This window comes from Mixophyes fleayi, chromosome 3 (assembly GCF_038048845.1).
Source record: "Mixophyes fleayi isolate aMixFle1 chromosome 3, aMixFle1.hap1, whole genome shotgun sequence".
NCBI lineage: Eukaryota > Metazoa > Chordata > Amphibia > Anura > Limnodynastidae > Mixophyes > Mixophyes fleayi.
The window spans coordinates 290,323,737-290,348,718 of NC_134404.1; the positions used below are offsets into that span (position 1 = coordinate 290,323,737).

General features: G+C 38.1%; 1 protein-coding gene across 1 annotated transcript in view; it reads left to right on the plus strand.

The window, feature by feature from the left end:
• The window catches only part of ACSS1 (acyl-CoA synthetase short chain family member 1), a 113,526-nt gene that overhangs the window by 58,330 nt on the left and 30,214 nt on the right, over positions 1-24,982 (plus strand). Inside the window, exons 3-11 of the mRNA XM_075203782.1 lie at positions 309-508; positions 3,096-3,271; positions 5,159-5,311; positions 6,196-6,343; positions 11,862-11,999; positions 13,691-13,783; positions 20,761-20,873; positions 22,723-22,849; positions 24,087-24,214. Of these exons, the coding sequence (XP_075059883.1) occupies positions 309-508; positions 3,096-3,271; positions 5,159-5,311; positions 6,196-6,343; positions 11,862-11,999; positions 13,691-13,783; positions 20,761-20,873; positions 22,723-22,849; positions 24,087-24,214 (1,276 nt within the window). The remainder of the gene's footprint in view (positions 1-308; positions 509-3,095; positions 3,272-5,158; positions 5,312-6,195; positions 6,344-11,861; positions 12,000-13,690; positions 13,784-20,760; positions 20,874-22,722; positions 22,850-24,086; positions 24,215-24,982) is intronic.

Here is a 24,982-nt window from a genome sequence, read left to right on the forward strand (position 1 = left end):
AGATAAAAGTTTGAAAATCCTGTTCTATTGTATATTATTCATTAAAAGCTATTGATGTTTGCTAGAAGCAAGGCTGTGCCTATCATTGTTATTTAGAAGGGTTCAATCAATTGGATTCTTATTATGATAAACTTGCCAGGAGCTACACCAAATACATATAACAATATTCTGTACTGTACCCATGTACTCTTGCCCTTCAGATCATGTACCTATGCTGGTCATCAGGTCTATAATATAGATATATACAAATTATTTTTTAATGAAAGAACAATTGTGGTAAAATGTCATATTTAAACATTCCTCTGCAGAGAGCTGCTTGATACCACGTGCAGAATTGCCAACACACTGAAGAAGTATGGCGTGCAAAAGGGTGATAGGGTGGCCATCTACATGCCCGTTTCACCGCTGGCCGTGGCATCCATGTTAGCGTGTGCCAGAATTGGTGCAGTACACACTGTTGTTTTTGCCGGTTTCAGTGCCGAATCCTTGACAGGAAGAATCAATGATGGTAAGTAATATCTATTCCTATCATTTATTATTGATATAGTAGCATAATATTCCACAACACAGTACAAAGTAAGGGAAACCTACATGATGCATACAAAGCTAAGTAAAAACATATGGAAATGAGGTTCATGCTCAAAAGAGCATCAGTGTAAGGGGAAAGGATTTATTTAGTCATCGGTTAATGTGTTCATGTTTACATGTTTACAGCATTGTATAGAAATGTTAATATATATATATATATATATATATAATAGAAGCACAGGTGCATTTAGTGGGTGTTGCTGACAGTCATTAGAAGATAATACAATGGTTTTTGTTATAGAATGAGTTTTTTCAAGAGTTAGGCTGGGTACACACTACAGAAAGTTTCTCCTAAAGCCATATCAGTAACTATAATACCAACGACTGGGGGAAAAAAAAGTCCCGATCAGCATGGCAATTCATTGGTACACACTATACATGTTGTAAAATATTTACCCTCAGATCTGTGCTCTTCATCTGTCATAACCATCTGCTCAAAAGATCATGACTCTGTAAACTCTATGGAGATCCTGATCGTGTGTGCATACACACTGCAGGATTAGAAGGACATCATTCCATAGTAGAACGAGATTTTTGGTCCGGTTTAAAAATCAAATGAAATGATACGATGAGCTTTGGAGTGATAATCGTTCATCATTTCAGTGTACACACTAATGCAATATTGGGCCGAATAGTATCGTGTGATTGGCCCAATAATTGTCTGAAAAACCTGTAGTGTGTACCCAGCTTTAGGTTTTCAGTTATTGATTGTCTGGAGATTCAGAGAGTGTCTGGTGCAGTGAGCAAGAAGGACAGGTGCAACCCGAGAGAAGTCTTGAAAGCATGAATTTTAATATTTGGTTTGTATGTCTGAAGGCAAAGTAAGTGAGCATGATTTATAGATGCTGGTGTGTGAATATGACTGCATAACACTTGGCTCTTCCTCTATGGGTTCTTGAGTTCACAGCTGATTAGTCATGATTCTATTTTGGTTCATATTGGTTCATCATATAAGTCCACAAGACATTTCCAGCTCTCATGTAACTCACACCTCTATGTAAACTGTGCTTTAAATAAATAAAACATGAGATGCAAGTTAGACTTTAAAATTATTGTAATACCTCTTTCTTAAGTATACAAACGTTCAGCTTCAAGCATGATTGATACAAATAAGCAGAATGTTGTAGTAGTCTGAAACATGCTGGTCTATGGAAATGCTTCAATAAACCAGCAAACTCTGCAAAAAGAACAAACAGAACTTGTTCCTCCATAGCATTAGTGAGATATCCCTGGCTGACCTGATATTAGTGTTTGTTCATTTCAATCTACCAGTAACTGAAATAGTTCATATATTTTATTTAATTTTTATATAATTATTTAATGTATCATTTATATTAACTTAGTAACAAAACAGGAGCTTTATAGCATAATTATATTTATATTAAGAGTGCATATTTCTTATATATGCACACAGATGTACATATGTAATTAAATCTATATGTATGTGGACTAGGTGATTAAAAAAAAAAATGTTATGAAAGTTAAATGGTAAAATTTGATGTTATTTATATTATTACTTTTTGTTCCCTTTCCCTTACATTCCCTAAGTCCTGTAAATATTTCAATATCAGTGAAATATAAGTATATAAAATAAATCCATGATCTCATATTAAACTCTGTTAAAATAGACGGAAACCAACACATAATACAAAGATCAGACTTTCTTCTCAGTAGCAGAGTTTAATATCTAGCAGACGTTCCGTACAGTCATCAGAAATCCTGTTTGGCAGTTAAGAAAGTGCTTCAATAATATTATAATGTAGTTTATACCAGTCTGCAAACCACTGCACATAATGGTGCACTGTATAACAAGTGACTGCGTTCTTATAGATAACAGGCAGTAGTAGACTGGTCATGTAAATGGTTAGTAAAGCTGATGCCACCTGAAGATCACCATTGGTCACCTAGTGGCCCCGCTCATGTATTTTGTAGACTGCTTCCATTGACTCCATTGAACTTGGGAGCTGTAAAGTCACATCATTCAGCTAGTAGTGGCAGGGCCGTAACTAGGGCTGTGCGATAGGGGCAAACGCCCAGGGTGCAACGCTGAAGGGGGGCACAATTTAGGAATATTTTAGGTTAATTTGTTAAAATTGAGGGCTGGGGGGCGGCATTTGTCTTTCTCGCCCCAGGCGCTAGAGTTATAAGTTACAGCTCTGAGTAGAGAGGAGGTTTTCCTACATGCCTGCCCCTGGTTACTGTACGTTTATGGATTATATACACAAGCACCTTATATTTCCATGGTTATGTACAGTCTTAGTAAACCACATACGGCATAAGTCATATAAACTGAGAAGCTATCATGTCCATGTTTCATATTGTTTTGACAAGCTGATGTTTAGGGAAGGGTGAGTATAAATACTGTCATTATAGCAATATATTGTTTTTTTTATTTAATCTGCTATATCTTATAGATCCTATTTTACAAATTTCCAGCTGATTGTTGTGTCCAACACAGGGCCTACAAAATCTGACTTATTGTATCTCCACATTGCCTATCTCAATAGCTAGCTGTAAAGCTGTCATCACTTTCAACCAGGGAGTGAGGGGTGGAAGAGTGACGGAACTCAAGAAGACTGTGGATGAAGCTGTCAAGAGCTGCCCTTCAATTAAACATGTCTTTGTTGCTCAGAGGACCGACAACAAAGTCCACATGGGTAATCTTGACATACCTCTTGAAGAAGTACGTCATTTAGATGTATGATTGTGTTAAGAGATGGTGTGTAGCTACTTAGGTATAGCAACAGAAATTAAATTGATATCCTAGTTGAATCAAGCCCTGAAAGCTACGTAGGTCTCTATGCATGGCATCATCATCATCATCATTTATTTATATAGCACCACTAATTCCGCAGCACTGTATAGAGAACTCATTCACATCAGTCCCTGCCCATTGGAGCTTACAGTCTAAATTCTCGAATATAGACACACACTCACACAAAGATAAACATAGAGGGAGACAGACAGACAGCGAGGGAGAGACTAGGGTCAATTTTTATAGCAGCCAATTAACCTACAAGTATGTTTTTGGAGGGTGGGAGGAAACCGGAGCACCCGGAGGAAACCCACTCAAACACAGGGAGAACCTACAAACTCCACACAGATTAGGCCATGGTTGGGAATCAAACTCATGACCCCAGTGCTGTGAGGCAGAAGTGCTAACCACTAGGCCACTGTGGCCCCTCCACATGATGTGGTTCTCTCACAGGATTGGTCGGTGCAGCCAGTGTCAGGGGCACACACAGGGGGAATTTCTGGTTCTCCAGAAACCCCTCCCCTCCGCGAAGAACAGTGTCCCTACATAACAGCACTGTACTATACAGCAGCCGCGGCGCTGTCAAAGAAGCGTCCGCGGTATAGTACAATACATCACCCTCGCGGACGCTTCTTTGACAGCGCTGCGGCTGCTGTTCAGTGCAGTGCCGCCGAATTGGAGCTGCTGCGCATGCACGGCCAGCAGCTCTCTCTATATGTTTTTTTTTGGGGGGGGAATAAAAATCCTGCGTGTGCCCCGGGGTGTGTTCTCTGACATCGCAGAACTCTTTTTCAATTTTATTTTCTGAGTATCTTGGGCCCGCTGGCATCCCTTACATCCTCCTGTCAAGCCTGGGTTTACTATTGCCCATTATCTCTGGGACATTCAGTTATCAGAATACTTCTCCTGACACGGACAGGTAGTATACAACATTATTATACACACTCGCAATATAATATTGCACCAAAATGAGTTGAAATATTTGAGAATTTGTTTTGATGATGACATGATGTTAATTTCTTCTGATCAGTAGATTGACATATGATTAGCTCAGTTTTTGTAGGCTAAACAATGTTTTGTTTCTGATGTCACCAGTCTTGACTTGAGGACAAAATGAATGATTGAGTTTCAGAAAATGTTGCATTTGGTGAGTTGTGTTATGGGAGTAATATCTTTTTGTTTTTACAAGTACTAGAAGTTTATGTTTACAAAATGTACTTATTTATAGCATCCTTTCTTGGACTGCAATGTAATTTGCCAGTTCATCCATGTAATTATAGTGCAGTGTGGAATAACTTGTGGTTTATGATTTTCATGTTTATTTTGAACCTCTGAGAGAAAAATGCATTTTTTTAAGATTTGCAAGTGGATTAGATCTTCGTTTTTTAAAGCACTCCACCACATTTAATATATTCTTTAAATAGTAAATAAGGGCTGCAAGCCATATTGTTACATTTTATTTTTGTTTTATTGATTTTTGGAGCAACAAATATATTATCAGTACCTATACTTTGTATATACAGTTGCTTGGTTATTGTCATTTGTGTTGCTGATAGCTGGTTTTATCATAGTACTTATTCGATGTACATATAAGGTGTAACATATGCCCCTTGCAGATTCAAAGTATTTTGAACGTTACTTTCGTGTTCTATATTATAGTAACCTCATGCGTTTCACAAGTTTTCACGTTGTAGTTTTCACTATCATTGCCATCTATCCTGATGTTTTACTATCTCATATAAAAACGCAGAGACAAATAATCATTGCATTGGTGATAACAACATGATACAGTTCATCCTTTGTCTGTTTCGGCAGGAGATGGCCAAAGCAGAAGCCGTCTGTGCTCCTGAAACTATGAACAGTGAAGACATGCTTTTCATGCTGTATACTTCAGGCAGTACTGGGCAGCCAAAGGGAGTGGTACACACACAGGCTGGGTACCTGTTGTACGCTGCCTTAACACACAAGGTATGTGTACTCTTCAGGGTTGTCAACCATCCCAAAAAATTTTTAATTACAGCTTCATAAAGTGTGGCTGACAACCAACAATTTTTACCAACACATTGAGTTTTAATATTAAAATCTATTGTAAATTGCAAATAAGGGGTTCATGCTATTATTCAGTTCCATCATACCAGTATAATGCATGATAGGTTTAGCTTAGTGGTGGCAGTAATATGTCATATGTTTATGCATCTGTATATTTATTTTACTGGCAGATACAAATTAGACATTTTTTTTACTGACTGTAAATATATTGGTAACTATGGTACTATTTGTGTTGATATGTTTTTATGATGTAAATTCTGAAAATTTGCTTTACTTACATTTCAAAATCATCCCTGAAACTGTTTTTTTTAACTTCAGTCTTAGCTATTGTTATGAATGAGGCAAATATTGAACTGTAAAGAAGTGTTGTTTAGGGTATAACCACAAACCAGACCAAGGGGTATATTTACTAAACTGCGGGTTTGAAAAACTGGAGATGTAGCCTATAGCAACCAATCAGATTCTATCTTACATTTATTTAGCACATTCTACAAAATGATAGCTAGAATCTGATTGGTTGCTATAGACAACATCTCCACTTTTTCAAACCCGCAGTTTAGTAAATATACCCTCCAAGGCAATTATTAAATTAACTTTCTTATTTTAAGGTGCGATTGACTAGGGTCTTTTTTATTATGCAAGGATGTTCAAATAGGATGTTTGTACTGCAGAATTGTAAAGGACAATATAACACATCTAATGGAATAATACAATGTTGTGGTTTTCTTAGTATTATATGTCATCTTTGTCATTTCCCCTATTTGTTTCATTTATAAAGGCACTAATGGCTGTTTTTCTGTTAGTATGTATTTGACTATAAACAAGGAGATGTGTTTGGGTGCGTCGCCGACATTGGCTGGATCACTGGACACAGCTATGTTGTGTATGGACCTCTCTGTAATGGAGCCACCACTGTACTGTTTGAGAGCACTCCGACCTACCCAGACCCAGGTGAGGATGTGGAATGATTGGTGCTCTTTCAGAAATGTTTTCAATATTTAATACATGTTCTTGGAAAGGTTTTCTCATACGAGCTTGAAACTAGAGATGGTCACTGACCCCCGTGTTTTGGTTTTGGATTCGGTTTTGGATCTGGATTACCGTCGTGTTTTGGTTTTGGTTTTGGTTTTGCAAAACTGCCATTGCGTGTTTTGGTTTTGGTTTTGGTTTTGTTTGGTTTTGTTTTGCTATTTTTTTGGAAAATCCATGTTTTTGGGCCTAAATTAACCCAATTTAGTGCTCCAACTGTTTTAGAGACAAGTAATCTAATTGTTGAGGTAATAAATCATCCAAAAAAACAGTTTAATTCTTCGTTGGTAGGCCTATTCTACACACAAAACAGATTGTCTTCCTCTCCATCTATGCATATTGGCAATGCAGCCATCGTCTTTGAATGTATATTACACCCTACACTTATAGTTAAATATGTAAAGAAATGGAAAAAGCCAGTTTGGTTTCTGTCTCTCAAGGCCCCCCTCCACTTGTATAAAATACCAAAAAATTCAGCCATTATAGACTGTACAATATTAATTGACATGGAGAAAGCCAGTTTGGTTTCTGTCTCTCTAGGCCCCCCTCCACTTGTATAAAATACTAAAAAATTCAGCCATTATAGACTGTACAATATTAATTGACATGGAGAAAGACAGTTTGGTTTCTGTCTCTCTAGGCCCCCCTCCACTTGTATAAAATACAAAAAAATCCAGCCGTTATAGACTGTACAATATTAATTGACATGGAGAAAGCCAGTTTGGTTTCTGTCTCTCTAGGCCCCCCTCCACTTGTATAAAATACTAATAAATTCAGCCATTATATACTGTACAATATAAATTGAAATGACAAAGGCAGTTTGGTATCTGTCTGCATCAGATCCTCTCTCCACTAGGAGTAAAATAGAAAACTATTCAGCCGTTATATAATCTAGAATATAAATAGAAATTGAGAAAGGCAATTTGGTATCTGTCTGCATCATAATCATCAACATCATCATTAGCGCCCTCATCGCCTACACAAATCTCCCCCTCATCCTCTTCTAATTCCAAAGTGGCATCCTCAATTTGGGTATCACCGGCTACACTCGGGCTATTAAGGCACACATCAGCAGAATGCTCACGATTAGACATCCCACTGTTGGATGGACTCTCCACAGGGATTGTTGTCATTTGTGAATCAGAGCAAATATACTCCTGTAATGCCTCACTGTTATCTTGCAGCTCGGCTTTGACGCGTAACAGTAGTTGTGCACCAATTGTAGGCTGGGTAACTTTTTGGGATCTGCCACTATTAGCCAAAGGTGAAGGCCTCATTCTCTCTTTGCCACTGCGTGTGTAGAATGGCATGCTTGCAATTTTTTTTTTATCGTCACTTGACTTTTGCTCAGTTACACTTCTTTTTCGCTTCAATACAGTAAATTTTTTTTTTGTTTTTGTTTTTTGCACTAATTTGAAAACACTCTGTTGTTTGACATCGCCTTGGCCAGATGACGTACTGGGAACACTAACATCAGGACTGGTGACAGAACCTGGTTGCTCATTCAGATCATATGTGGACTGCTTTGAATCCATTCTGAGCGCAAACCACTGGGGAGTGCTAAAAATTATTTAGTAGATACTGCTGACAGATATGACTTTTGACAGCCAGAAATATTAATGCACAATTAGGGAGGACACCCCAAAACCACTGAGGAGTGCTAAAAATTATTGAGTAGATACTGCTGACAGATATGACTTTTGACAGCCAGAAATATTAATGCACAATTAGGGAGGACACCCCAAAAACACTGAGGAGTGCTAAAAATTATTGAGTAGATACTGCTGACAGATATGACTTTTGACAGCCAGAAATATTAATGCACAATTAGGGAGGACACCCCAAAAACACTGAGGTGTGCTACAAATTATTTAGTAGATACTGCTGACAGATATGACTTTTGACAGCCAGAAATATTAATGCACAATTATGGGGGACACCCCAAAAGCGCTGGGGAGTGCCAAATATGAAGAAAAAATAATAAACCTCTATCCTCCTCTCTGCACTAGCGATTTTGGTTAGAGCAATTGCAAGAACAATATGGTATTCTCTGTCCCTGCTCTAATTAGCCTATGACTACACCCTGCTCTCTCCCTCTGTCAAATGGCGATGGATTGCTGTGGAGGCGTGTATTTATAAAGTTGAAGTATCGCGAGAACCGAGTCCCGAGATCCGACGACGTCACAATGACGTTCGGCCTCGATTTGGATTCGGAATGGGCGGGAGAGTACCGAGCTGCTCAGCTCGGTACTCGGATACCCAAAGTTCGGGTAGGTTCGGTTCTCGGAGAACCGGACCCGCCCATCTCTACTTGAAACTAAATTATTTTGAAAAAATAATTATCTAATAATAAATAATAATTATTATTTAAAGTCCACCTGTCATTTACAGGCAGTAGAGGACATTTTATGGGCTAAACCAATATTCATGAGAATGCCGCCTATGAAGTCACTAATAACTACACTTATGACATCAATGGGGCAGGTCCACATGGCCAATTATGCTACTGGATCCGAGAGTCAAACGACGCGTTATTGTTCCATTTGCCAAGACATGTAGATGTCCAACTCAGAGGAGATTTGGTCGTTTATATCTCAGGTTGGGTGGTTGGATCCCTTCCATCTTCATAGAGACCTGTCAGCATGGTTAAGAGATGACTGCACATACATGCTGATAGTAGTCATCTGCTGGTGGATTTTTTTATGCTAAATAATGATTCTACTGATTTAAGGCACTTTGCAATTGGGGCTGGGGCTGGCTGGTAAATTTTAGCCTGGGGATGGGACTCAGCTCAGCAGCCTATTAGGTACATTTAAAGAAAGAAAAATCCAGGTGGCCCAGTAGCCCAGTGAACCAGCCCAATATAACCTACAACAGGACCTGACCAGGAGGGGGGGGGGGCACATGCCCCTCCATCTCAGCCAGCCCCAAATTGGCGCACAGGTGCAGTAGCTTCACAGAGGTGGCCCATATCATTGTAACTAAGCAGACTAGAAGGGGTTGTTCCTTTATAATGTAAATATTGAATAAGGAGCCTTCTGGAAACAGAAAGTAATTTTTATTTACTTTTTCATCATTGTATTGATCTTGGGAGCGCTTCACGTTTATAATTGTTATGAGACATTGCTTTCTTACAGAGAAGAGGTGGCTCTCTCACCCCTGGCACGTTATTGATTGACTCCCTCATTTATCTGCCCAGTGTCGGACTGGGGCATGAAGGGCCCACCGGGGAATGCAACACTAGGGGCCCACCAAAGGGGGTGTGGTCAGCCATCATAGAGGCGGGACCAGACACTAGAGGGGGAGTGGTCAGTCCACGAAGGACAGCTAGCACCATAGTGTAGTATATAAAGAATGCAGTGTGTATATAAAGAGTACACAGTGTTGACCTGCCCCTTAGATTGGGCAGAACAGTCACCAAAAATCAGGATTGTCCCACTAGACAAGGATTGGCTAACCTGTGGCACTCCAGGTGTTGTGAAACTACAAACCCCAGCATACTTTACCAATATATAGAAGCTTATTGCTGGAAGGGTATGCTGGGACTTATAGTTTCACAACACCTGGAGTACCACAGGTTAGCCAAGCCTGCACTAGACTCAGATCATTTGACAGACTGTCCTACCTGTTGTAGTCACTTTTAACATCTGTGGCTGCTGGTTTCTTTAGTTGCGGCTTGTCTGGATCCTGGAATGTTGAGGGCCGGCCCTATTTGGAAAAAATAATGGGTACATTTAGAAACGTCAACCATCCCTGTCATTAAATCAACAGCACCCACATTCAATTATAGACCCAAACCACCTCAGCATTAAAGGTCCCATCACCCCCTCCCTATAGTGTTCTCTGTGCAGCCCCCCTCACTATAGTTTAGCAAAGGCAGCCCCCCTATAGTTTAGTATAGATAGGCAGCCCCCCTATACCACATAGTAGTGCCCCCAAAACAATGTTATGCCACATAGTGCCCCAAATGTTATGCCACAGTGCCCCAAATGTTATGCCACATAGTGCCCCAAATGTTATGCCACATAGTGCCCTCAGTGTTATGCCACATAGTGCCCTCAATGTTATGCCACATAGTGCCCCCAATGTTATGCCACATAGTGCCCCCAATGCTATGCCACAAATGGTTAAAAAATATACTTACCGATATCTTGCTTGCTGCAGGCTCTCTGTCCTTCTCTCTTCTTCAGCGGTGGCGGCAGGCAGGAATATCAGCTGACAGGGGGAGGGGGCGGGTCACATGATCGCAGCTGCGATCGCAATTGAGCAGCGGGGATGCCGGGTTCTCGTGGGGGCCTCCAGGTAAGCTCCGCCCACGGGTAAAAGGGGGTGTGACCGTACGGTAGCCGGGCCTATCGGTGGATTAACCGGTAGTCCGCTGGGCCAGTCCGACACTGTATCTGCCTATGTCTCCAGTATGCCTCCTCTTATGAATTCTCCCTCCCACCTGTTGGCTTTATTAGATGCCAGGAAACAAGCACATTGAGTGATAGCAGGGGTAAGGGGGGACTTCACAGACATACATACAGAATGCATTTCTAGTCAAAACACATGGTGCTATCTACAGCATTACCCCTCAATCATGTATTAATAATGTTTTGGGCTTTTATGCCATTTTACAGAACTGGCATATATTAATGTTAAGTAATGGCTCCTAAACACCAGCTAAAACAAAATATTTTACCAGCAGTGCCTCTGTCTTGATGGCTTATGAACACCAGAATAGATGATAAACGGTAAACCTGTCCTCCACAAGCAGTTGAATGCAGAATATTATATTTTTGTTTTATTCAGTGTTTATATCTGGAGCATATGTCTATCTTGGTGATCACTAATCTGTGTGACAAGAGCTGTGCTGGATACATCCATCTTACAGTTAGTACAGCTATCTGCACCGTTGGTAAACACTGCTGTTTCCCCTATGGGGTAGCATTACCATGTGCAATCCATTGGCTCCATTTCTTCATATTACAAATGGCTGCCTGAAAACTTTGCAAGTTCATCTAATAGATCTCTTATTCCTATTCAGGTTTCTATAGCTAAATGATACATGACTAAACCTTATTTTATTTACTGAACAAATACAGCATTTTATATACCGTGTTATCTACATTTTCCATTGTAATGGAAATGCTCACTTTACAACCTATGTTTGAGGTAAAATTTGTAAGACAGAAGGCAATTCACATTCACCAGGACCTACTGACTATATAAATGAAATTCCTAACATGCCGGTAGGTTGCTCTTTACAGATTTTACTGGATGTTTTGTAAATATGAAGATTATATTCCAACAAATGCACATGTGAGTTTTATTACATAATTATGCTTTAAGCTAAAAGTGTTCAGTTTAAAAGTGAGGTAAAATGATTTTGTCTTAAGTCATCACAAGTAGAGGATTTTAATGTTCTATAAAGAATGTTATTGACTTCATCACTTAGGTCGGTATTGGGAGACAGTGGAGAGGTTAAAGATTAATCAGTTTTATGGAGCACCAACTGCAATACGTCTGCTGCTGAAATATGGAGATGAATGGGTGAAGAAATATAATAGGTCATCCTTGAAAATGTTGGGCTCAGGTATGTAGAAAGTAGCAGTTTGACACTACATATATTATAATCACTATGTATAGAAATATTCCAGTTAATAAGTGCGTATGCATTATTTTATGATCCCTAGGTCCCAAGCACTCTGGATACTAAACCCCATATTTATATGGGCTAATTGTGTAAATTATACAGATATTAGAAAATCACAGGGACACATGTCAAGCTCTTTAATGGCCTTCAGCCCTCTTGGGAAGCAGCAATGACTCTATAAAATGTAGGCTTCCTGTGGCTTTCCAGCTGCTGTGGAACTACTAGACCCTGACTTTGGTTGGCAGGGGGTGGAGTATATATTATAGATGCAGACAGAGGCGTAACTTAGAATTCTAGCGCCCGGGGCAAGAAAGACAAATGCCGCCCCCCTAGCCCTCAATTTTAACCAAATGAACCTAAAATATTCCTAAACTGCGCCCCCCTTCAGCGTTGCGCCCTGGGTGGTCGCCCCTATCGCACAGCCCTAGTTACGGCCCTGGATACCATGATAAGTAAACATGAGGTTGTAAAATATTAATTACCAAGGTAGTGACTAATCTTAACCTATAGTCACCTACAGAACTCTTTCAATGTTACAATGATAGATGTGTTCATAAAGCGTATATCACATGCCGGATAGAGGTGCTATAAACATAACACATTTTATTTCTTATTTCTTCATCGTATAATAATAAAAATGGAACTATGCTTCAGTTACAATGTGGTTCACAGACGTTTTATCACCTCTAAAATTAACTTAAGGTGTAATCAGGCATATTATGAGCCATTGGCAGGAGCAGGGTGTTTTATAGCAACCTTTATTGTGTGCAAGTCATAGACTTCACGGACACCACTGAGCAATCTAATGTGTATGGTTATCTGAACACATTGGGGGTCACCTTGAGTTGTGCACAAATTGCATTCTTGGCGGATAATACTCTTTATTTACTTCTGATCATGGCCACAAAGCACTAATTTCAGAACTAGTGCTTTGTGCACTTGCGCAGAAGTAAAAATTTGCAATTTGCATACAACTCACCATGACCCCCGATGTGTTCATGTAGTCGTACAGCTTAGATTGCTCAGTCTTGTGAGTCTAGGGCAATAGCAAGCAAAGTATGTGGTTTTATTTCCCATAGAGTGCATCAGCATTTTCATTGAGATAAAGGCAAATAGCTGTGAGTTAAACATTGCCATATTCACGAGACTGCTAGAATATCAATGTCAAGCAAGGAATTCACCTGTAGGTTAATAGAGTTTAGCACAGTCACACATAACCTGCAACAGAAATTCTTTGAGTTATTATCATAACACTAGATGAACAAACACATAGCTGGAGACCCAGCCATGTGATATTGTCACATGCTTTGGAAAATAGTCACCCCTTAACTTGTTTCTCCTTGTGCTGCTTTGCTAGGTCACTGCTATTGATTTAACTATATTGCTGTAGACGGTAAGCGCTCACGAGTTCTCTCTAACCTCTGTTTCACATATATCCTACTTTGTCAAACTTGTATGTAACTTGTTTCTGCATTTATGTCTGACTTGTTTTTATGTCTGATTTTTACACAGCGTTCTTCTACCGAACGCTGTGGAGTTTTGTTGTGCCTTACAAAAAAAACAATGATGAAGATGATCCACTGAGTGTGATATATAACATTGACCTAATTCCTCTTGTACTGTCATTTTAGTGGGTGAACCAATAAACCACGAGGCGTGGGAATGGTTTTACAACGTGGTCGGGGATGGAAGATGCACCCTTGTGGACACGTGGTGGCAAACAGGTAAATAACCCTGATGAGTGATATTATAAAGTATTCACGCATTTGGTGTTATTCTGCTTGCATGCAATGAATTTACCTAAATGCGAAGAGTATGTACACTCATGGAATTCCCTAGAAACAATACAATAGGTAGTGGTACACACAAATCCACAACATCAGGCGGATGAATAGTAAAGTATAAATTGTATGAAACAATTTAAAGTGCACAAAAGTCTTTTTAAACAATTAAAAATTGCACAAAAAGTGCAAGTCTCCAGAGCGACTGTTAAATCGTCCGCTTTTGCATTTGTGCAAAACCAAAATCTATTAGCATCTTCAGATCTAGTGGGCATTTATGCATAGCTTATATGTCTGGAATATCACACAAGACTTTTAAAATAAATGGAAGCCAAAAAATAAATCAATAAATGAATAAATATATATGAAACTGCACATATGGAAGTGATGTTATCTAGTCCTATAAATAGTTAATGTATTAGTAAGTTAAATTGTTCTGATTATACTGTACAGCACTGTCGGGTATTGTGTCGTCCTACAAATACACTTTTAACAGTAATAACAATAACTATAATCTCCCTGCTCCTTCCTATAAATTCTTATGACTGCAGTCAAAGAACAGTCACTAGAGGGTGATTACCAGGTAATCCTAGCTCCAGGGCAGGTGGAACATGGTAACTCAGATAAGTGTGGTAGGAGAACCCTGCACGTAACAACTGTGGCGGAAAAACTTTTTATTTGGGTGCAGACGACTTGCCCACTTATGTCCCCACTCTGAGCAAAGCAGATATTGAAATAAGCGCCAATGTACAGGTGTGTGGTGCATGCACCAGCAGTGGGCATAGGGGCGCTGGAGATCTCAGCAACAGCCTTACCGAGCTCTGATCATTTGAGCCTAACTAGGACGTCTGGTACATATATGAAAAGCCGAAACTTCTCTCTTAACAAGTGGTACAGACTAACAAAATTGAGGCTGATAACCATTAATGCTTTAGCTTCCTCCTATTACATCTGTAAACCCCTCCCCAAAAAGTATTTCATTATCAGAGTAAACACACTAGAAACAAAGTAATTGGGGTATATTTAGTAAACTGCGGGTTTGAAAAAGTGGAGATGTTGCTCATAGCAACCAATCAGATTCTAGCTGTCATTTTGTGGAATGCACTAAATAAATGATAACTAGAATCTGATTGGTTGCTATAGACAACATCTCCACTTTTTCAAACCCGCAGTTTAGTAAATCTAGCCCATTGTCTCATAGCGAAAATTAACCTACTGCAGCAACCGAAAACTTCTATAAAACATTTTCATTGTAATTTAACAATTAGTGCAAAATAAAGTCAAAAGTTCACCTAAAATGGCCTTATGCAAAATTACAGTTTTGATGTATATTTTATCATCATAAAGTGTGTCTTGTGTCTGTTTATGGTGTACAGAAATAGGTGGATAATGTTTAACATGTACAAGCCCTATGGAAAGGAATCCAGCTTCTCTATGCAGCCCCATAAATTTCCATTGTTTTTCTAAACATGTCTTCCTGTACTGGAATTTTCCACGGTATGTTCAATTCATTCAGCTGGCTATTCTCATAATTTTACACTTCATTTAGGTTGAATAGATTATTTACGTAATGAATGTGGTAGCATAAGCATTGTAATTTAACCAGTTTGAGAGCACCAGCCGATGTAAGCGCAGTGATCATGTTGGTTGGGGTCGTGAGGTTTGGCAGCTAGGTGTTGTAGATACCATCTGATTACTAGGACCCCTGCAAAGTTAACCATACATAGAGAAACCACAGAAAGTTGGCTTTATACAGGGAAAATGCAAAAATGTGAAAATTAATGTGCAAAAGGTTATTTTCTTATAATGAGGGTCATTTACTAGCAAAGACTTATTGTATAATTCACTATCAAACATTTGAATTATTTACATGGTGGAAGAGTGCTGGAACTACAGCACATGACTGAGGGACATCAGGAAGTGTCACTATTGTACATTATATTTTGCATTAGTTAAAGATTACTGTCTCAACCACATCAAATTCATAATTTGAATATATTTACTTAAACAAGCCAAATAATGATAAGGACTAGTGTTAAATGCATTAAAAGATGTCAAAATGTACTATTTTATGACAGTTCAACAGATAAGAAATTGTCCATAATGGATTTAGTATCTGAACTGCCTTTTGTTACATTATTTGTAAAGAGCATTACAGCAAGTCAAGCAATCTGTATTATCCTACATGATTGGTATAGTTGCATTTTTTTTGCAGTTTTATGTTATCTATACAAATAAAATATGTCTCAATTTTTTAAATGCAACTATGGAAATTCAGTGCATTCTGAATTTTAAAGCCTAAGCAAATCTAGTTTGTTGTGAAAAAGGAAATGACAATATAAAAATTGTTAAGTGTAACTTGGATTCAATGCATTGTTAATATAGGCGGCTATAATGATTTTTACTAACTTGTAATCTTTTATTTGACCTGTGTACGGAATAGCCCCATCTCTTTGGCGCCATCTAACAACCCCCATAAACTAGACAACAGGGTGACAAAGTGACTATACTGTAATAAGAGGCAGTAAAAGAGGACAAACATATATCCCATATGTGCAAATTTGAATAGCATATTGTTTAAATAATCGCTTGTGTAGCTACAGAGCTTGCAAATGTTAAAGGTTAGTCATGTGGGTGCACACTGTACCGACCATGAGACAAATTAGTACTTTGCCTACAGTGGTATTTCAAGATACATAGCAGGAAGTTCTTCATATGAAATATATCACTGCCTCTGATGCGGTATATATCACACAGAGTTCAGCAAGGACTAGGGGTAAATTTATCAAGCTGTGGGTTTGAAAAAGTGGTGATGTTGCCTATAGCAACCAATCAGATTCTAGCTGTCATTTTGAAGAATGTACTAAATAAATCATAACTAGAATCTGATTGGTTGCTATAGGCAGCATCTCCACTTTTTCAAACCTGCAGCTTGATAAATTTATCCCTAGGTGTTATTAAAGATCCACAGTTAAATTAATAATTTTATTTTCTATCCAGCCCTCTTGCATACTCACCCTGCTCTCTCTACTCTTTTGTGATTCAATGAGAAGCCATGCTGGGCTAATACAGTTACTCTTTGGCAACAGGGATTCCATGTTTGACAGGTGCAAGTGTAAATTTGATTGACCAGGTTAACATGCCGGCTCCTCTTCTGTTTCTAAGTAAAAGGTTGGCACTGGAGAACAGCCCCTAATTTCCAGGACTACGTTATTGGATTCCTGCAGCATTAATGATAATTGAACCCTGAGGGTTCTCATATCATAAATATAGGGTAGGTAAATGATGCCGGATGGCTAGGGATGCAGAAAATGTGATGTCATGTTTAGTGGCTCTTTAAGCCACTTGTGGATACAGAAGGGAGATGCTGTATTTGGGGAGGTAATTGTTGGGGAGGTACACCTGTTATGGTGATATTTTGGCATGCAATTAGAACATAACTCTCTTCTAGGTCGTTTAAATAGTTCACTTTGTGTTTAATGTTAGTCATTTATGACACTCTGGTGTAGTGCACAGGTAAGATAGGGTCCTGCAAATATGGCGTAAGGAATTCAGCTGGGTAGTGGGTAGATCAGAGTGGTCCATATGTATAACTTTACTAGAACATGTATTACACTTGGTACAGCACAATGCCTTCTGCCGGAGGAGCCCTGATGGTCATCCAAACTGAAAAGATATAACTGTACTAGCTTACTGCATGCCCTTCTTTTATGATTGGCTTTTTCTGAACATAAACTCTTTTACCCCTGGGTAAGGGTTGTTATAAAACCGGGATTTCAATATTATCCTGTCTGTGACCCACATGTACTGCACATAAGCATAGTTGCCTACATTCCTCATGGAATATCGGGACACGTTAGCTCACACTCCTGGCCCACCAAACCTATTTGCTCATATCATATCCATTTTGAGGTAAGATCACATACTTTTCCGTAGGCCCTGTGGTTTTTGTCGCCAAAACCAAGGGATGTCCTTCAAACATTGGCACTGTTGGCAGGTATGTATAAGTACACATTGGAAAACTGTGTTTAGGAAGGCTGAATTACTGGCAAATTCATAAAACGGTTTCCATAATCCAAGCAGTTTAATAAGAAGATTAGTTTCAAATAAACAGTTATGCTTTTTTTATGCTAAAAAAGTGTATATTTAAGGTAAAGTGGGGCTATGCAGCCCTGGATACGTGGAAAGCCACATAGACCGGGACTTAGGGTAGCAATAGATGGAGAGGTGGCACTCTGCTCACTTAATTATTTGTTTGATATTGTATATTATTCATTATTTACCTCTTCTAGAAACCTCTTCTTTAACCGTGTATTATTTATTTATTTTACAGAGAAAGTATGTAGTTGGGGTTGGACTGTGAAGTGCAGTTGGGGTAACAAGAGTGTGAGCCATAGATAAAACATAGCCCAGGAGGCAAAAATATGAAATCCCGCAGCCATAGGAAACCAGATAAGGAGTGCTTAGGCTGACTTTGCTGCTATCACACAGGTGCGGAGAACAAGCAGCTGTAGGACCAGATGAGATAGGTAGTGACCATGAGACAAAAATACATATAGATACATTTATCTCCAGAAGTAGGCTCAGAAATATGTGTAATAGGACAAAAGGAGTCATGTATACTGCACTGCACATTGTCCCCAATATATTCTATATATATTCGTATTTCCCTGTATTCTCAAATAGCAAATACCATATTTACATTTTCTTCATAACAATTCCCTTAATAATTAAAATGTATAACAGAATATCAGTATTACTCAAGTGAACAGAATTATATCAGTGCAAAGTTAATAAAATGAGACCCATTCATCCATGCTTTAAAATCTGTAATTTCTAGATTTTGTCCCCATTTAATCCACTGGAGAAAATTCAATTGGTAAAAGCTTCTTTGAAAAAAAACAAAAAAAAACTAAACAAGCTACCAATAAAAACATATTTGAAAAAATTACAAACTGTCAAGTCTACTAATTTTATTGTGATAGTTTAGTATGTGTTTAAGATTTAGCGAATAATATGGTAAAATATACTGTACTTGCCAAAGTATGTTGAAACCTCACTCGTTAAAGGGTTAACTGTCCTAGCAAAGGGATAAGCATCATATGTATTAACCAATGCTGCCTTCCAAGGGACTGACTTGTACCAATTACAGTTGAGCTTCATTTAAGGAGATTTGAAACGATTAAGTTACGGTAATTAATGGGGTCTCATTTGCATGTACTTAGTCAAATTAATTTGCAGAGGTTTATTTAATATCTTTTTAATTTGTTGAATGGTCCTCGTGGATCTCATATTAAATTTTGTTTACTAATACTAAAATCATACAGAAGCCTTTTTTTCCTCCTCTTACAGTCGTATTGGCTATTTGGCCACAAATAGGGGCTTTAAAGAGTCCAATTAAGTTGAATCCTACATGGGGAAATCTCTGAATGTATCTAATTTAGATCTGCCCAGAAAGAGAATGATTAAGATTTGTGGTTCTACAGTAGCATAATCTCAGGACGCAGATCCTAATGCTGTGTAATAAAAGTAATTTGGTGCCCCAAAGCTCTTTAGATATTCACTTTACTTCTCTAATAGTAAATCAGAGGATAATTCTTTCTTTGGATAAATGAGTTCACTTTGCCGATGCTTACTTAACTGGTAAAAATGGCTGCTTACAATATAGCAATGTATTTTATTTCCCTTTGTCGTAATGGAAGGGCTCCAGGATTTGATATTTCATTTGGCATTAAAATAATTGATTAGTTAAATCCCTGAATTCAAAGATATAGATTATGTAACAAATTTCACCATTTAGTAAATTAAATTAACTGTGATTTCATTCTCAATAAATTTTTGACCTAGTCTTTCTACTGTTAAAATTACAATCTTGATGCCTCTTATTTTCTATGTAAATAATGGGGCAATAAAATGTGTTTTGGTTTGTGTATCTACTTCGTCACTCGTGTTCTAGAAGTGGAATTAGGGTTTAATAGAAAATACAACACTCTCTTTAAACAAAGAAACAGTTCAGTGCATTCTGCAGCTGTAGTTTTATAATGTTAGCAAATTCTGATGAGTAAGGGAGTTAATCCTTAATAATAGTTGTACTTCTTCTTTAATGGGCTCTGCAGGTGTCACATTGCACATGTTAAGACTTCACTTTAATTTAGGCACCTGCCTAGGTTTGAACTGCTATAGGAAAATAAAAAAAAGCGTGATAGCTCATCTTATGGAATTTTCTGGAGGAGTTTTAAATGAACTTGCAGAATGATTGCACTGAGGTTGAAAAGAAATTGTGTGAGATGGGTACGTGCACACAGGTGGTTGCCCTCGGTGTGTTGCCCTGCTCAGTGCATGGAGAATGCAGCAGGAACAGAACACAGAGGAGTGATCGTTAGGTCACTATGACTAATTGTACCGACCCTTGGTGCAACTACTTCCTTTTTCAGTGTTTGAAATCAGATTAGGGATTATTGATAGTATGGTTGTTATTATGCTTTATTGATCACTATTTGTGGTCCATTCATGATGGGTTCACCTTCCCACTGTGCAAGATACCACAGCCAAATGTACAACCACCCATTAGTATATACCCATTGTATGAAGGTTCTGAACACATGTAAGTGCAGTTCTTTAATCAAAAGAGGTTGAGAAATCAAGTGATAGGAAGAATGTAACTATTTTGAATTACTGGTAAGAAAACTAAGGATATGGGTAGTAATGCAAAAAGTAACCCTGGGCTACAATGTGTGAATATGTAGATGTTAGAGGAGAGTTGTTAACTTGCGGATTGGCATGTGCTGCAGAATATTGCTGCATATTTTCTCAACTGTCCTGTAGCAATAATAGATTTTATGTGTAATGCATATTGCTCTTAAACCTGTGTCTCTTCCAGCAGTTTTAGTGTTGGCTAATGAGTTCATACTGTTTTCCAGAAACCGGCGGTATCTGCATTTCCCCCCGTCCCTCTGAACAAGACGCTGAGCTCATCCCAGCCATGGCAATGAGACCTTTCTTTGGAATAAAACCTACACTCCTGAATGAAGATGTAAGTCAGAATGAAAAATGTCTATTTTGTGAATAACCCACACAGATTTATGTTATTAGTATACATTTCTGTTCAAACACATTTCACATTTTTTAGATAAAATTGCTGTCTAGTAGTTAAAAAAAAAATTCTGCTACAATTTTGTAATAATATAATAATACATCTACAAAATGTCTAAAATATGGAACACTGCAAAAATTAAAAATTAGGCCACTCAGGGATGTAACCCTCTTGTTTTATGGAAATGAATAAAATGGGTGTTTGTTTTGCATTCCTTATGTGAAGCAAAATAAAAATTTATTTTAGAGCATTTTAAAATATTCAAGTTTAGTTTCCTTGTGGTCAGAGCTATTCTTGCTTTTGTTGAGTACCTGTATGTCCTCAGTTTGGAAGTGAGTGGGGGATAGACAGATTGTCATAATGTTCACAGCAGCACAGATCAGGAGAATGCTAACCTTGTGGGAAGCAGTGAGCAATCTACTCATCGGATTATGTTTATGAGGACAGGGTACTATGTAACAGGGGGGCAGTGCCATGATGCAAGGAGGGGAAGGGAGGAATTCAGGAAGCTACAGACTGAGTTTTAAATAGTGAAAGGAGCAGGGTCCCCAACATACATATATATATGCACAGTAAAATTTCATGTAGACTTGGAGGAGAATTCAAGTAACCGCAAAGTGCCACTGAAGTCTCGAGCGATGTGCTCTTCGGCCCACTTAGCATGGTAGAGGAATTTCCACTCAGCAATGAGCAGAGATTTTTGGCCAGACATCGCCTTCCTTCATAGCTTTCCTTTGTAGTGTCGATGGCATAAAATAGTTGGGAAGTACCATTATTTGGGCAGCACTTTGCTTAGCATTGCTGCTGCACAGACCTGTGGGTTATGGGCTCTATTCTGAACAGGGCACTATCTGTGTGGAGTTTGTATGTTCCCTTCATAACTGTGTGAGTTTTTCTCCAGGTGCTCTGGTTTACTCTCATAGTCCAAAAACTTACTGATGGGGTAATGTTAGTGATAGGGTAATGTTACTGATAGGGTAATGTTAGTGATAGGGTAATGTTACTGATAAGGTAATGTTAGTGATAGGGTAATGTTACTGATAGGGTAATGTTAGTGATAGGGTAATGTTAGTGATAGGGTAATGTTAGTGATAGGGTAATGTTACTGATAGGGTAATGTTAGTGATAGGGTAATGTTACTGATAGGGTAATGTTAGTGATAGGGTAATGTTACTGATAGGGTAATGTTAGTGATAGGGTAATGTTAGTGATAGGGTAATGTTACTGATAGGGTAATGTTAGTGATAGGGTAATGTTACTGATAGGGTGATGTTAGTGATAGGGTAATGTTAGTGATAGAGTAATGTTACTGATAGGGTGATGTTAGTGATAGGGTAATGTTACTGATAGGGTAATGTTAGTGATAGAGTAATGTTACTGATAGGGTGATGTTAGTGATAGGGTAATGTTACTGATAGGGTAATGTTAGTGATAGAGTAATGTTACTGATAGGGTGATGTTAGTGATAGGGTAATGTTACTGATAGGGTAATGTTAGTGATAGAGTAATGTTACTGATAGGGTAATGTTAGTGATAGAGTAATGTTACTGATAGGGTGATGTTAGTGATAGGGTAATGTTAGTGATAGGGTAATGTTAGTAGTTAGTTTCAGGCTAATGTTAGTGTTTGTGTGTGTGTGTGTTTGTAGTAGAACATTTAGACCGTTAGCTGGGACAGTGACTGATGTGAACGATTGAACATTCACTGAGAAGTTCTGTGTAACATGTTGGCATTATATAAATGTATTAACTCATTCCCTTCTTCTTGCACAACATGTTTCTATTGGTAGGGGAAGGTCATTGAAGGTGGTGATGTTTCTGGTGCGCTGTGTATTGCTCAACCATGGCCTGGTATGGCCAGAACCATATATGGAGATCACCAGAGATTTGTTGATGCTTACTTCAAAACATATCCAGGTAATTATTGTTTATATAAGACCTGTCCTTGTTTTTTATAGTGTGATTGAATTTTAAACTAACGCTTCATGGTACAAACGTAATGTGGCAAATTAGTCCAGTGCAGAAAAAGTCTTACCTGATACGTATGGTTTTGAAAAAGAAAACATACTTATTACAACAAAAAAGTGTAGACTTAGTATAAGTTATAAATCAGCTTATAAGTCCGCTTCTTCAATTGGCCTACAATTTGACTTTCACTATTCATCACTTCTTTTTTTCATTACCACTAATAAAAAGTGTGCACTTATGTAACCTAAAAATGTGTTTTTAATTTGAATTTTGTTGGTTGCAAAGTCACATTGAAGGTGATATGGTTTGACATGATTCACCTTAAATATACTGCTATAACTTAATTTAGATGGAGGCTAAAAGCAGCTTTAATTAATAGCAAGCAAAAATAAATAAATGCAGGTTTAATATATTATTTATCTGATTTCAAATTCCCCTACATTTAGAAGCTTTGGCCCAAAATGTATACATGAAAATACAGGTCACTGTAAATACTGTATTAGCTAGTCTGGGAACAGGTACATGTACATAGATGGAGTTCCAAAATAAGAGGTCAATTCATCAAAGGGACAAAAGTCCTAAATCCTGCAAAAACTGAAGTTTTCTAAGGAAATAGGGATTCTGCCTATAAATCCAGGCCCCTCCTGAGGATGACTGGCGGTGGCCTTCGCCGCGGGTCTGTAGCGATGTTTGCCTATATATCATGGCCAACGCTGCTGTCCTCCTATTGCTAATGGCATCTCAGGATGTTGTTAGCCAGGGGCAGCAATGTAAATAATGCCTTATTAAAAAAAAAAAAAAAAGTTTTTTATTTACTTCTTTCTAATTATTATTATTTTTTTTTTATTAAATTACTTTAGTTTATTTGTTAATGGAATCTTGAACCAGGTGACAATTTTGGTAAATTACCCGATAAATTATGGTAAGCAGCTATAGAGAAAATCTTCATATTGGAGCACTTTAATTATTATTATTATTATTATTATTATTATTATTATTATTATTATTAATAATACTACTAATAATAAAAAAATGTTCAAGTTTTTTTTGTAATTCCACTTTACTATAATCTGTATATAAAAGATCCCTCGAAGCATTTTTCTTCCAGTTCCAGTCATTAAAGAATAACTGATAGAACTGATTACCTTGATGTACTTTACATTACATTGTTGCCTAATACTTTCAGGCTATTATTTTACTGGGGATGGAGCTTACAGGTCAAATGAAGGTTATTACCAGATAACAGGTAGAATGGATGACGTGATAAACATCAGTGGACACCGGCTGGGCACTGCAGAGATTGAAGATGCTTTGGTATGTACAAATATAGGTTTTATTATTGTATTTTATTGTTTCCGGATTGGAAAATAATTGTTATATATATGCCCTGCAGCAGCAAAACTATATATTAAACTAGTGAACAGACAACATGTGGCAAATTCAGTAGAAATCAATAATCCTGGGTCTTGGTGGCTTAAAAAAATCCCTTTACAAGGCAGCGCCGCTTTAAATTTAAGCTGCGAAGACGCGGATCTCCCGCGAGTTGAAGAAACCGGGGTATGATACATTTACCCCCTGGTGTCTGACCTGTGAGATCCATTTGTATATAGTAGAGTAATAAAATCACCACTGAAGAACATTCTCTGTACACTTAACACAATCAATTCTTGAAATGTAGGAAATCATACACCTCAGAGTTTTGTCTATTGAGCAGTAGAAATCCTGGTGAGGGGGTGCTGAACCAACATACTGACTGTTTATTCGAAGTCGACTCCATTCTCCCATTAATAGATGCAGAACACAAGAACACTTCTTCAGAGTCATAATCAGTTAGAAAGTACAAAATTACTTTTATTGTGCAAAAACACAAACACTAGAAAATACAGCATTAAAAAATGTCAAGCAAATTTACCACAATCTCTGCCCCTTACCCCATAAGCCCAAGGACTGCAGCCATCTTGTTTTCTTGTCTCGCTTGACCCGATATTCTTCCCTCTTCCACCTTGTAACAGGACTCATAGTGTTCCAACAATCTCCAAAAGCGATAACAGGATGCTCAGTCTAGCTGAGGCCTAAACTTCA